The sequence below is a fragment of the Siphateles boraxobius genome, unplaced genomic scaffold (assembly GCF_051911475.1).
Source record: "Siphateles boraxobius isolate OS27281-9 unplaced genomic scaffold, OSU_SipBor_1 47, whole genome shotgun sequence".
Lineage (NCBI taxonomy): Eukaryota > Metazoa > Chordata > Actinopteri > Cypriniformes > Leuciscidae > Siphateles > Siphateles boraxobius.
In genome coordinates, this window is record NW_027509108.1 from 1170049 (window position 1) to 1185977 (window position 15929).

General features: G+C 40.0%; 1 protein-coding gene across 1 annotated transcript; it reads right to left on the reverse strand.

Moving 5' to 3' along the window:
- Window positions 1-7739: 7739 nt before the first annotated feature.
- On the reverse strand, window positions 7740-13589 carry LOC143710397 (tubulin beta-4B chain). Its single transcript, XM_077201346.1, has 4 exons — window positions 13344-13589; window positions 12122-12230; window positions 11802-11912; window positions 7740-9263 (listed from the first exon to the last, which is right to left on the reverse strand). Exons 1-4 carry the CDS (start codon window positions 13398-13400, stop codon window positions 8206-8208), a joined length of 1335 nt encoding a protein of 444 aa, XP_077057461.1. The 5' UTR covers window positions 13401-13589; the 3' UTR covers window positions 7740-8205.
- Window positions 13590-15929: the final 2340 nt, after the last annotated feature.

Here is a 15929-nt window from a genome sequence, read left to right on the forward strand (position 1 = left end):
ACTTTTGGCCCCGATGTAGTCTGCTATGTTAGCGATTATAACGTTTACCCTTGTTTTTTACAGTCTATGGCACAGACTCGATGCTTTTACCTAGCTTGTTTAATACTGTAGTATATCCCTCACACACACACACATACACACACACACCCATAGAGTGTACGCATACACTACGTGATGTAGTCGTGTAGATTAGACTAGCGCGGGTGCGCATTTAGATTTTCACGCTTTCACTGTGATTTAGTCGGTTTATATCATTTACTATAGCTAATATAATATAATATCACACGAAGAGTGCAGTTTTTCTCCAGATATTAGCAAGTGCACAATTTAACAAGTGTTATGAAAAAAAGAGTCTTTATTTAGAAGTCTTGCTATTGGGTTGGATGAGGTAGTTATGCAACACCTCTTCTGTTCCAGGAGTCAGACTGTCCTGAGACAGTTAACCCTTTTCCACCAAAGCGTTTTGAGAGCCGGTTCGGAGCCAGTGCCTACTCGCAAACCAGTTCTTTGTGTTTCGACAGCCAAAGAACCGGTTCTCGGCCAGGAAAACTGTTTCCAAAGCGGCACCAACTCTTTGCTGGACTACAACCGTTCTTTTACCACGTCTTGCTTACGTCGGGGGCTGGGGCGGGTGTTCTAAACATCTTTTCTGACCATAATATAGGATCGCAAAGCCAGGAGAAACATTTGCAGAAACACGATGTAGTCCGCCATTGTAATTGTTATGCTTGAAGTTGGGGCAAGCGTTTCTAGTTTTTCTTATATTTTTTTTTATTGAAAACATTATGTAAGCAAAGAAGAATACAGTCACAACGGAAAGAAAAAAAAAGACAAAAGACAGGGGTACATAACTAATCAGAAAAGATTACATATCAAAGGAAAAGATTAAAAGACTTACACATTTCAATTGTTTTTAAAGCCTTCTTGGTACACGAGTTAGAGATAATCCCAAAGTAATGTTATACTTGCAAGCGTTTCTAGCTAAGACGTATGGCGATGTACACAGTGTCGTAACCAACTTTGAACCAGCACCAGTTCCGAACCAGTTCTTTTTTGGTGGAAAAGGGGTAAGTGAGAGTAGAGGAAGAACCAGGGAGAGAGCCAGAGAAAGCAGCACACGGAGACGATACTGCCAGCACCAGCACAGGGGACAGGAGCACAGTCTTTAGTTCAGATCTCAGTGACTGCACAAAGCCATACCAACCACATTCCCAGTGTATCGAAAAACAAATACTTCCAAACAAGGCATTGGCATTCCAAGAGAAATGGTACCAAGACTTTCCATGGCTACATCACGGTCCATCAGTGAGAGGGGTCTGTGTTTTAACTGCAGCAAATGTGTTTCAAATCAGTACTCTTTAGGTCATAGACCTGATGCTGCTTTCATTAGTACAAGCTTAAGAAATTGGAGAAAAAAAAGCCATTGAAAAATGTACAGCACACCAGACCTCCCAAGCCCACCGACATTATGTGACTGTGAGTGCACATCAGCCAAACCTAATCAGTGCCCAGTTATCCAGTGCATGGGGTAAACTAACTGATTGCACCATTGCAAACACAAGCCCTAAATCACAGAATGAAATCCTGAAATTATGGCCAATACAATAATCCGAAGCATTGCAAGTGAGATTAGGTCTCTAGCCCTTGTTCAGTTTCTGTAGTAGTTAATGGTACCTAGGATATTTCTGGTGTTGAGCAGGAAAGTGTCTGTCTGCGCTATGTTGACCATGACTTTGTTCCACATTAGGAATTTATTGGATTATACAGTTGGTCAGAGACAACAGGCCAGGGACGGTCACTGATGTGCTGTTGAGGCTCAATCTGCCCATGTCTGCTTTACGTGGGCAGAGTTACGATGGCGCCTCAAACATGGCAGGAAAGTACAGCGGTGCACAGGCAATAGTGAGGGAGCAGCAACATTAGCTCTCTATGTGCATTGTGGCGCACACTGTGTCAGTCTAATCACACAGGCTGGCTGTTCATCCTGCCTTTCTTGGGTCCACCAGTTAGGCATCCTTTTTAGCCAGTCAGGAAAATTTGATTGTGTGAATGATTGTGTAAACAACTTCAAAAATATTGTAATAAAAAAATTAAAGGTTTTGAAGAGTCAGTTTTAGTCAGTTTTTTCATTGAACCAGAAAGCAACTTTGAGAAGAAGGATAATGGAACGATCTCTATGCTACACTAATGATAGTAGTAAGGCCTTCCCCTCTGTACACACGTCCTTGCAAGTACAAGTTTGCCTGAATTATTGGTGTCCCCTTCAAAAATTGTTCTTGAGAAATGTTATGTTTATTGCATTAGTCACACTATGTGTTTAAGCATTGAATAAAAAAGTTTTGCAATAAATAATAAAAACATTTGTAATGCATGAATGTGTTTTCGATGTTTAATAGTTATTTAACCATATGAACCTACAGAAAATGGCAAGAGTAAGGAGAAAAACTACAAGGAGAGGAGAGGTTGAGCCAGAGGTATATGAAAGGGCCTATTTAGATATAGTGTCTAGGGAGGTCAGCATTAGGTGTGCAGCTGAAATACATGGCCTCAATCATGTCACCCTGTCACGGCACGTGTAGAGGATAGCTGAGACAACCCCACTGCAAGTTAGGCCCCCAGGCTACTTGAACCCGAAAAATAGGGTGTGCAACCCAGAGCAGGAGGGCAAGCTACAGGCCTATCTTTAAAGAGAAGCTGCAATTTACTTTGGCTTGAGCCCTAAAGAGGTCAGTGTGAAGAAAACAGGGAAACACAAAATTAAACTACATCCTACTTTCACACATGAACCCCAATAAATACAGAACTGTATACAGTTAAATATGAATACAAATAAATACAGAACTATATACAGTTAAATATGAATACAAAACACACACAAACCAAGATGATTACCAAGATAAGTTATAAAAATGTTCTGTTTCATTATAAAAATGTTCCATGAGCTCAGGTACGCAGGCTTGCATACCAACTTGGAGCAAGATTTCACTGCAAATGCCCTGCCTCGTGGGAGAACAAGGAGATGGCAGGAAAGGACTGGCTCACATCATTTCTCCAGCGTGCCACCTCCCTGTCCATCTGCAGCCCCCAAGCCACCAGCATTCAGCGGGCAACTAGTTTCAATGTGAACTCCTTCTACCTCAATTTGCAGAAGGTCCTGGACCACCACAAATTCACAGAGAAGAATATTTGGAACGTGGACGAGACAGCTATATTCATGAAACTCATGTTAATAAATAAATAAATAAATAAATACTAGTCTAACTATAAACACGTGCTTAAGTTAATTTAAAAGTTAACATTTAATTTAACGTTTCTTTTGTTTTTGCCGGCATTACCAACGTGCAGGTTCTGACTAGAGTGATAGCCACACGGGGGAGCGGTAGGTAGGAGCAATGACTTCTGGGGAGAGGGGGACATTGGTCACCATCGCCTTCGCGGGTAACGCGCAGGGCAACCATGTCCCCCCATTCTTCATGTTCCCTAGGCAAAAATAGGGAACCACTTCATCAGGGATGGTCCGGCTGGCTCCATTGAGTCCGCCAATGAATCCGGGTGGATGCAAGAGGCCGATTTTTTTTTTTTACTTTTCCTCCAGCATTTTGCCATTCACACCTGTGTGTCCAAGGAGTCTATGCTGCTTCTGTTGCTGGACAACCACCACTCCCACATTTCAGTAGCAGCAATAGCCTTCTGCAGGGCACACGGGATTGTAATGTTGTCCTTCCCAACTCACTGTTCCCACCGCCTCCAGCCTCTGGATCGAAGTGTGTTTGGTCCACTCAAACACTGTGTCAACACTGCAGCTGCAGACCTGTGAATGAAAAAACATCCAGGCCAGCATATGACCATATATGATGTCCCCTCCCTGGTGGCAGCAACATTACCCCTGGCGGCAACAATATCTAACCTGGCGGCTGGGTTTTATTGCATCGGGATCTGGCCCCTGAATCCTGAGATCTTTGAAAAGGATGCCTTTGCCCAATCATTCGTGACAGATCGTCCTCCTCCCCCACCTCCTACCCCATCACACAGTGCAGACCAGGTGCCGGAACCCTCTGCGACTCCAGGTACGATGGATGGATGGATAAATAAATAAATGAATGTTACATTTAAAATTAAAAAAATCCTTCCATTTGCTGACATCGACATCCTTGAAGCTGCCCAAGAATTTAGCCCGGAGGCAGTCCGTCCTTTTCCTAAGGCTGGTTCTAGGAAGGAAAATAAGAGAGGATGGAGCAGGAGTTAAGTAAAGTTTAGTGTTTGACTTATCTTTCTTTCCAGTCATGTGCAGTGATTCCAAGTTGTTTAACTATCATTAGCCTACATTAAAACATGATACAAACACTTAGGCTTATATAAGTCAAGATCATTTTTTCCAATTGCCTATTTACTGTTCCAGGACAACTGCGATCCTTAAAGACACCCCAGTCAAGGTGGCTTTAAAGAAGGAAGAGGATCAGCGTCTTCTGAAGTCCTCCAAAGCAGCGACTTTTCTCCATCGCCGCTGCCGCTGCTGCAGTCGCCCCTGCCTCCACCCCAACAGCAGTTACTCCGGCTCTGAAGAAGCGCCGTCGTCCAAAGACACAACTCTTCTCCATCCCTGCCACTGCTGCCTTTGCTGCAGTCGCTCCTGCCACCACAAACACAGGTTCCCAGGAGGAGGAATGTGTGGTGTGTGGCGAGGCCTTTAATTCCTCCATGCCTGGGGAAATGTGGGTGTGTTCTGCCTTCACTGGTCCCATGAGGCCTGTACCGATGGTGCAGAGCATCATCTGTGATCATTGTGACATGAATTAAACCTGTTATTTATATATTTGTTATATACAGTATATATATATATATATATATATATATATATATATATATATATATATATTATATACATTATGTATTTGTTATTTAGCCAGTAGGCTACTGTTCATAAATGTTTATTTGCCAATACTGTTCATAGATTCATATAGGCCTACTGTTCCATGTTATCTCTTTAATAATATTCAATTGTTCAATCTTCAATAAATTTAATTTATCGTCTTCCGGTTGACCTCATTTTCTTCATAATAACAGGCTAGTCAACTAGCAAACACTCAATATGACTCAAGGAAGAAATGTAAGAAAATGAATTGTAAACGGATTTGTCTGTCTTCTTCAAAATAGCCTATTAGAAAGATTACGCAAAATGTGTATAGGCTGATCACCTATTGTTTATTGGGCGACAGAACAAAAATGTTGATATGAACCTTTACATTAAAATAAATTACAAAATATATTTGCAACCAGGGCCGTGCACAGACATTTCGAGGGGCAGTGGCCTAAACAAAAAAAAAGGGCACTAAGGGGGTGGTTGCTTATTAACACAAATTATCCAGTTATTATAAAATATACAATTAAAAGAGAAGACAGAACACACTCAAATACATTTTAGACTTTATTGTAGATGTTTTGATAGAACATCACAATTATACATTGCTGATAATAACAGAATTAATTAATTATAACGTGAATTATAGCGGGTTCAACGGACTAAACGGTTTTCTACTTCCGGCTGAAGTGTTTGTTTACACAGCATGCGAGCACTAGCGTAAAGGCTATGGTGATATTTTTTAAAGTTAATAAAGTAGTAGATAATTGTTCGGTGAAGATGGGAAGTAGTCGGTGGCTACAAATTTTCATTTTGTTTTTATCTGTGATTTAATAAAAATAACGTGATCAGATCACTTTTGATTAATGTTTTTTTCGATTTAGTTTAGCGATGACGGGATGACACAATCTGAAACACATGGCCAATGGATATAGATCAGACTCTGGTGGTAACGTATAAGGCGTTTGTCGACAAAATTGTGCGAACACACATCCACCTTTTTCGGTGGATGCTTCAGTTTTAGCACAGCTAACCAAAAACGTCTACTCTCTGGCATTGAATGTAACAGCTGATACGGAACCGGACATGGGCATTCGCTCCTTTTTATCTTATGCTCAAAGCACTCAGTTTCTAAAAAGATTTTTTGGTACTTTCCTGTTATCCGGACCCCACCATATACCATTTCAGAACTATATTCATCCCTGATTGGTCTTAACCCTAGTGACGGGTAGGTTTAGGGGCGGGGTTAGGGGTAGGCCATCGTGGGGTCCGGATAACAGGAAAGTACCGATTTTTTTTTATCTTCGTTGAATTGTTAAAACAACCAACAACAGCACATGTAGAGGCCAAACTCATTCTCTCACTGCTAATACAGGTAGTAGGTCGCTAGGAACCGGAAGTAGGCAACCGGAGTCGTCGTCATGGCGGCGTGCATTGTTTAGAGCAGAATAAGGATACTGTGAGTGATGCTGCGGAGCGATCGGGAAAACCTGGAGTAGATTAGCGGAATGCTTTGAGCGGAGCGGTGGGGGTGGGGAAGAGGTGCACCTCAGTCAATGATTTTTATGGGACTGGAGTTAAAAATAGACAAATTGTGTGGTCTCTTTATCTTTTGTAAAAATAAGTTTTCAATTTAGATTAGTTACAAAAAACACAATTTTATTGTGTTAGTCTTTAACGTGTCAGGTGGTAATCAGCAAGAAATGCCTTTATTTTTAATATTCTTCCCTAATTTTTCCCAAAATACAGGTAGTAGGCTAGTTGAGAATAGTGTGATTGAGATAGAATACTGTAACTGGTTTTGAAGGGAGATATTGCCTTTAATTAAATTTTTAATTTTGTCTCTCTCATATTGTGCCCTTCCTTCTGGGTCAACATGTATCTGCATCCACAACAGTGTTTCTGTATTACATCAAATATTCCATCATGTCAGTATATCTTTACTGGAACCATGACCTTTTTTTAAAAATTTAAATTATTCATAAATGAAGTGGAAAAACTCAACCCTGAAACAATGAGAAATATAGAGATATGTGACAGGGTTGAGTTTTTTTGCTCAAAATGGCCGCCCACTGCTCCTCGTGTAGTTTAGGAGAGTAGACCATATATGGCAGCAATGAAATAAGTACATTGTATATACTTATGGATTACTGGAAATAGGAGCAGGCTTCACTCAATGATTAAACTTAAACTTTAAGAATGCTGGCCTGATAATTAGAATACATAAACAGGAAAGAGGACACACTATTTGTAGCAAATAAAACAATTTATGCATAGTGCAGCCTCTTTCCTGTTTATATGGATTAAAATATAATTTTGAAAAATGGGGTTGATTTGTTAAGACAATACCCTCCCTATAGTAGGCTACGCCTCAAAAACATGAAATTACTTACCATATTCTGCATCATTGTTAACGAGAACTGAATGATGTAATTTCTGGTAAAAGTGTCACATATTGATGGAGCCTAAATTATTGGCATGACAGTGAGTTTAGACTGAGGGACATAACTTATAGTCTGTTTTTTATAAAATATTTTTCACAAGAAAATAACAAATAGATACAATATCGGCAAAAATTTTAGACACTGTGCACATTTTCTTAAATATGTTCTAAGTACAAATTCAGTGAAGTGCCTCAGTGCCATGTACAATAGAAATTTGTTTTATGATAAAAAAAAATATTTAAATGCAATTTTATTCATTATAATGGACATAACAAATTGTGGAAAGCTTTTATTTCATTTTGGTGAACCGCCACTTTATAAAGTCTGGGGGAATGAAATATTACCAAATACCAGGAATGACCTACTAATAAAATCATAATGACATTCAGTTAAATTTATTTCAAGAACGTTTGTTCTGTTAAGTCACACAGCACAACTTTTTTTCAGTTTTGTCATGTCTTTATTCAGTGAATCCATGGTCATTTTAACAAAATGAGGAAAGGGCTAGAATCACAGAAGAATTAGAATCACACAAGAATTTGAATGGATTTTCTTTGCTTAACAAAACTGGACTGGGATATTTAATACTCAACAATATTATTGTTCCGACTGCACTAACGCAGAGCTGGACGATGATTTTTTTTTTTTTTTTTTGCAGAACTGCTTAATAGATGAAATTAACTAATTTATTAATTGATGATCTTTACTACGAAACTGAATTAACACTGAACTGACTCGAGCTGAACAACAGCCGGAATGCATCATTTTCCCATTATTACTATAAAGCTGCTTTGAAGCAATCTGTATTGCATAAAGCGCTATATAAATTATATAAATAAAGGTGATGAGACTTGACTTGACTTGAGAGGAGATGAATCAGAAGATTGGCGGAGGAGATGGCGTTCAGGCGGCCTCTTCTTCACCCTCCTCCTCGAACTCTCCCTCCTCGGCAGTGGCTTCTTGGTACTGCTGATACTCGGACACCAGGTCGTTCATGTTGCTCTCGGCCTCTGTGAACTCCATCTCGTCCATTCCCTCGCCGGTGTACCAGTGCAGGAAAGCCTTACGGCGAAACATGGCAGTGAACTGCTCGGAAATGCGCTTAAACAGCTCCTGGATGGCTGTGCTGTTACCGATGAAGGTTCCCGACATCTTGAGCCCGCGAGGCGGGATGTCGCAAACCGCTGTCTTCACATTGTTCGGGATCCACTCCACAAAGTAGCTGCTGTTCTTGTTCTGGATGTTCAGCATCTGCTCGTCCACCTCCTTCATGGACATGCGTCCGCGGAAAACGACAGCAACGGTTAGGTAGCGTCCGTGGCGCGGGTCGCACGCGGCCATCATGTTCTTGGCGTCGAACATCTGCTGGGTGAGCTCGGGAACGGAGAGCGCACGGTACTGCTGGCTCCCCCTGCTGGTGAGAGGAGCGAAGCCGGGCATGAAGAAGTGCAGACGAGGGAAGGGCACCATGTTGACCGCTAGTTTGCGAAGATCAGCGTTCAACTGTCCAGGGAACCTCAGACAGGTGGTGACACCGCTCATGGTGGCCGAGACGAGGTGGTTAAGATCGCCGTACGTGGGCGTGGTAAGTTTAAGCGTGCGGAAGCAGATGTCGTACAGCGCCTCGTTGTCGATACAATAGGTCTCATCGGTGTTCTCAACCAGCTGGTGGACGGACAGCGTGGCGTTGTAGGGCTCCACGACCGTGTCCGACACTTTGGGAGACGGCACCACGCTGAAGGTGTTCATGATGCGGTCGGGATACTCCTCGCGGATCTTGCTGATGAGAAGCGTTCCCATGCCGGAGCCGGTTCCTCCACCGAGCGAATGCGTGAGCTGGAAGCCCTGCAAGCAGTCGCAGCTCTCAGCTTCCTTGCGTACCACGTCCATCACAGAGTCCACCAGTTCGGCGCCTTCTGTGTAATGACCCTTAGCCCAGTTATTACCTGCTCCGCTCTGACCTACAGTACCAGCAGGACACAAAATCCATTAGCACTTTATTATGCAAAGTTATTAAGTGGTTAGTTCACCTAAAAATGAAAATTCTGTATATCTTCACTCACTCTTATGCTGTTCCAAACCTATTAGACTTGTTATATTTATATGATGCACAGATTGAATATAGGCTTTTATAGTCACATATAAATATTGATCAGCGAACATAAACAGAAGCTCAACCAAATCTGCTTGACGTGTGAAAAACAAACCTCTTGCTGAAGCTCAAAAGTGATGTGTAACACGAGAATGAACCTCATTGGTTCGTGCTGAAGCTCAAAAGTAATGCGTAACACGAGAATGAACATTATTGGTTCTTGCTAAAGCTCAAACGTGATGCGTAACACGAGAATTCATCTCATTGGTTCTTCCTGAAGCTCAAACGTGATGCGTAACACGAGAATGAACCTTATTGGTTCTTCCTGAAGCTCAAACGTGATGCGTAACACGAGAATGAACCTCATTGGTTCTTCCTGAAGCTCAAACGTGATGCGTATCACGAGAATGAACCTCATTGGTTCTTCCTGAAGCTCAAACGTAATGCGTAACACGAGAATTAACCTCACTGGTTCTTGCTGAAGCTCAAACGTAATGCGTAACACGAGAATTAACCTCACTGGTTCTTGCTGAAGCTCAAACGTGCTGCGTAACACGAGAATGAACCTCATTGGTTCTTGCTGAAGCTCAAACGTAATGCGTAACACGAGAATGAACCTCATTGGTTCTTCCTGAAGCTCAAACATGCTGCGTAACATGAGAATTAATCTCATTGGTTCTTGCTGAAGCTCAAACGTGCTGCGTAACACGAGAATGAACCTCATTGGTTCTTGCTGAAGCTCAAACGTAACGCGTAACACGAGAATGAACCTCATTGGTTCTTCCTGAAGCTCAAACGTGCTGCGTAACACGAGAATGAACCTCATTGGTTCTTGCTGAGGCTCAAACGTGCTGCGTAACACGAGAATGAACCTCATTGGTTCTTGCTGAAGCTCAAACGTGCTGCGTAACATGAGAATTAATCTCATTGGTTCTTGCTGAAGCTCAAACGTGATGCGTAACACGAGAATGAACCTCATTGGTTCTTGCTGAAGCTCAAACGTGATGCGTAACACGAGAATGAACCTTATTGGTTCTTGCTGAAGCTCAAACGTAATGCGTAACACGAGAATGAACCTCACTGGTTCTTGCTGAAGCTCAAACGTGATGCGTAACACGAGAATGAACCTTATTGGTTCTTGCTGAAGCTCAAACGTGATGCGTAACACGAGAATGAACCTCATTGGTTCTTGCTGAAGCTCAAACGTAATGCGTAACACGAGAATGAACCTCATTGGTTCTTCCTGAAGCTCAAACATGCTGCGTAACACGAGAATTAATCTCATTGGTTCTTGCTGAAGCTCAAACGTGATGCGTAACACGAGAATGAACCTCACTGGTTCTTGCTGAAGCTCAAACGTAATGCGTAACACGAGAATGAACCTCATTGGTTCTTCCTGAAGCTCAAACGTGCTGCGTAACATGAGAATTAATCTCATTGGTTCTTGCTGAAGCTCAAACGTGCTGCGTAACACGAGAATGAACCTTATTGGTTCTTGCTGAAGCTCAAACGTAACGCGTAACACGAGAATGAACCTCATTGGTTTTTCCTGAAGCTCAAACGTGCTGCGTAACACGAGAATGAACCTCATTGGTTCTTGCTGAAGCTCAAACGTGCTGCGTAACACGAGAATGAACCTCATTGGTTCTTGCTGAAGCTCAAACGTGATGCGTACACGAGAGAATGAACCTCATTGGTTCTTGCACGTGAAGCAAACATGCTTGAGCTTCTGTTTATCACAACTGCTGTGGGAGTAGATCAAAGTTGGAATATGTGAATAAAAGCCTAAATTCAATCATGCTGGTGCAATCCATACTGGTAGGAGCGGTGCACAAAATGCTAAAAACAGGATTTTTTTGTACCTTCATTCTAATGTTTTTCATTAGATTTAATTATTTTAAATTAGCCTGTCAGTGGGAACCAATTAGCATAATACAATAGAAAAGTATAAACTATAATACAAATGACAAGAAAAACTCAAATTACAACATTTTTGTTTACAAGGCCATTAGGAGTCTGTGATTTTATCTTTCCTTTAAAATAAATTTAAAGGGATACTCATGTTGTTCCAAATCTGTATGATATTCTTTCTTGTGCAGAACATATATTATAAGAATATATTTCAGGGTACAAAATAACACTGGACCCTACTGACTTTTGTTGTATTTTTCAAAATCTCCACTAGTGTTTCACTGAATAAAAAAAGTCATAAATAATAAAGGCAATAATATAATTTAAATAGTGTGGCTATCCCTTTAATTTCACTATAAAAATGTCTGCACGGGTTTCCTTGAAAAATATATCTGAGATATTTCTACATTCAGAAGTGAATCACTGTATAACACTAATAAAAAAATATTTCTGATGTTTGCATGCAATGATATAAGAGTGGAGGTTGTTTATATACCAAAAACAAAGTTGTCAGGTCTGAATATCTGTCCAAAAGGCCCAGAGCGGACAGAGTCCATGGTTCCAGGCTCGAGATCCACAAGGATGGCACGAGGGACATACTTTCCCCCTGGGAAAACAGAAAACCAGAGAATGCATCTCAATATAAGGACTTTAGTTGTTTGTATGTAGATCGTGTGTCTACAAGTTAGGGTTAATAGTAATAAAATAAAACATTTAGTATAAGGTGGGAGTGTGTCTGTGATATGCAAGGGCCCTTAAATTGGTCAATCCAGGAATCAAGACATTCCCTATGGTAAACGGTGTTGATGTGCTTACCAGAGGCTTCATTGTAGTAAACACTGATTCGGTCCAGCTGCAGGTCACTGTCTCCATGATAGCTGCCGGTGGGGTCAATGCCGTGCTCGTCACTGATCACCTCCCAGAACTGAGCGAAAAAAAAGAAAAAAGGAACCCATGAAGAATCACTGATGCTGTGTAATAAGCCCAGGGCTAGTGGTCACACTGGGAAGTGGTCTCAAAAATTATATCACAAAAGGTATCAATTCAAAAGTTAAACAAATGCATGATTTCTGTATACAGCATGATGGTTATACACCTAGTTCAAAATCCTCTTGAACATGCAATATAATGTTTGTCCAGTATCATATTTTTTGCAATATCTGTTGTGAACAGTAAAACCACACTACATTAGGATAAGAGACACTATATTAGAAAGGTGCATTCTAACATGGTTTTAAACTGTTATAAATGCATATAATTTATGAATTATGATATTTGATAGCCAAATCAATAGCTTAATAATATTGAACATTATCTTTAAAAATTTGGTTCATTCATGGTTTCGCTAACGTTACATAATTGAGGTACAGTATAGTTCCTCTGTTGATTTAACTGTATCTTTTTATTCTTGAGCAATAAGAACGAAAACGCCCCTTTTGTAGTCCACATTTTGAAATATGCCAATGAAAAAAATAAACATCCTAATAAATATCCACAATATAAGCTGACACTCTTTAATATTGCATTTAGAGCTAATTTGATGGAAATGTGTAGGCTAATTTCAGAGAAAAACAAGAACGAAGAGCATCCCCATCCCCCATGAACATGAACATTGGCAAACGTCTGGCATCGCCTGCTACGCCATTGGAATGTCCTGCATTGAAAGAAAACACGACGAAAAAAGACACTGATATTTTCTATTAAACGTGTCGTTATAATTAAAATGCTTATTATTAATAATCTTGCAGTATTTTGGATGATTTTAAGGCTAGTTATGGCGCGAGCCAGCCGCCACACCCCTCTCGCGCACCCGGCGAGACATACGCATCAAACAAATACGACATAAAGAAAAACGCATCGATCGCTTCGCATTACAGACAATTCAAAAAGCCATCGAATTCGATAACCTTCAGAAAACTGCTACAAAGATTGTACATAAAATGATTGATTACTAACAGCGCAAATCATTATATTTTGAAGATAATGAAAGGGCCTATAAAACATAGAAGTGAGAAAATGTTTATTTTTCTTGTTCTACCTTCGCTCCGATCTGATTCCCGCACTGGCCCGCCTGAAGATGCACTATCTCACGCATGTTGACTTGAAAGATGTGAAAATAATGTGTAAATCTGCAGAATCTCGATGGCCCGTTCTCACACCCTCTTCGGATTATGTCTCGCCCAGACTAGTGCGTAGTGCGCGCTCCCGTCAGCCTGATTCCAACAGTCCGTCGGTGTTGCCAGATTGAGTCGAAGATTTCCACCCTTAAATCTCACCAAAACCCGCCCACTACAAGAAAACACGCCCAAATCATTAACTGCCAAAATAATGCCATAGAATTTTATTGCCATGTCATTCAAGGTTGATAAGAACGATTTGTATCTCCTTAAAACAAAAAATTATGATAAGATAGAATGAAAATAAACCAAGAAAACAGAAAACAGAGCAAATGCATTAAAGAGATTTAGCAAATATGACTAAAATATCTTTGTAGAATGGCCTACTAAACGGCAATGAATCAATTACTTTAATCATTGGAAAATCATAATTTTCAATGTAAATAATAGTAATAATAATTAATTTATCAATTTAAATGCAAAAAGTGCACAATATAAGTGAAAAAGCAACATAATTAGCAGGCATTTAGCATATTTTCATGCTAAAAAATGCAACAAAAAACTCAAAAAATGTGTCATTCATACTGTACAATAATACAATAATAATGCACTTAGTTTTGTGTTGCACTTAAACATATTGCGTGAAGTAGCTAGAACAAACGGCAGAACTTTGCACAGTCAAAACTGATGCTTGTCAGGAGTAGCATATAATTCCATAATCACTTTCGATTCAATTGTCCTCTGATTTCAGAGTTACAAGTTTTGAGTTTCCTATTCTTTACACTGCAACTTTTGCCACTTTGGTTTTGTGAAAATCTGGTCCTTTATCGCGCTAAACCCCCGTTACTCACGAGACGGCTCACCAACATCAAAGATGACAAATTGATTGACAGGTCTCTCTTATCCGGCTCAAACAGTTGTGTTAAGGAAAAAAATGTGTACACAAATGTGTACACTACAGATTCTGTGATAGGCTTCTTTCTTTATTGTACGCGTGTTCGAACTTGGAACATATTAAAATAACATAACTAAACATAAAAGCGAAGAAGAAGAAGAAACCCGCCAGTTATTTAAAAAAAAAAACAGCCCAAATTTTGTCTGCACAATGCCTATTTTCTGGTCCAATCCTAACAAAAGAAGCCCAATTGGGCGGAAACCAGTCCAATCTGGCAACACTGGCAACAGTGCTGCATTACGACGTGATCATCTCCATGACAACAGAGCGCATAAGATGGTCCAGCACTCCCTCATCTTTCTCCAGAGGGGCACGTGTGAAGTCTTAGCTGAGTCATTCTCTGGGCCTTTTGTGTCCCCAATAAAGATAATGATCTTACTGCCTTAAAATATTGAACAATGGAGATTTTAAAGCTGTCTCAGTCACAAATAACATCACTTGAACTCAAAACATATTTAAGTTGATTAAAGAAAATAATTTGAACCATTTTACAGCATTTTGAACCACCATATAGCACCATTTTAGCCTATGTGATTTTTTTCCAAAAGTAACAATTCTATATTATATTATACAACTATATATTATATTATAATCAATTATAAACCTTGATTATAATAAAGGTTTTTAGCTTGTATCCCTCAAGTTATTGTCCAATCTGTTATTTATATGTTCCCTTCAAATGAAAGTTGTAAAATATCCATTATATCATGACATAAAGTAGTCATCCTTTCTTTGAAAGGAAAACAACTTGGGAACATGAGTGAGATCCTCTATTATTTTAATTCTATATTTTTACCAATTGAACCTCAGTAGCCTCTGGGGAAATATGAAAAAAATAGCATGCAGTTTTTAATTTGATAAACTGTTAGCTTCTTTTTGCTCAGACATTGTGCAGTGGCTGATTTCAGGTCAGAGAGTGTACATTGTGATTGTGTAGGTAATGTAGGCATAACCTTATTCTGCTCTAAACAATGCGCGCCGCCATGAGGACGACTCCGGTTGCCTACTTCCGGTTCGTACTGTATTAGCAATGAGAGAATGAGTTCAGGCTCTACATGTGCTGTTGTTGGTTGTTTTAACAATTCAACGAAGATAAAAAAAAATCTTTTTAGAAACTGAGTGCTTTGAGCATAGGATAAAAAGGAGAGAATGTCCGGTTAGTTTCAGCTACATTCAATGCCAGAGAGTAGACGTTTTTGGTTAGCTGCGCTAAAACTGAAGCATCCAACGAAAAAGGTGTATCTCTCCTCACGATTTTGTTGACAAACGCCTAATAAGTTACCAGTAGGGATGGGCATTTCAAACAAAAACAATAATCGAAGAAAGCTGGGTATTATTCAATTATTATTCGAAAATCGCACCCTCCATCACATCACGCACGCATGAATGTATAGGCTACACACCAGAGCATGTGAGCAAAGCGAGCAGTGTGACGCTTAAATGTAAGTAAAAAAAACAACAAATAAACATGCGTTTTATATTTAAGTGTCACAATATAATGTTTTTTATTTATTTATTTCATCTATGTTGATTATGCAACCTGATCTCACAG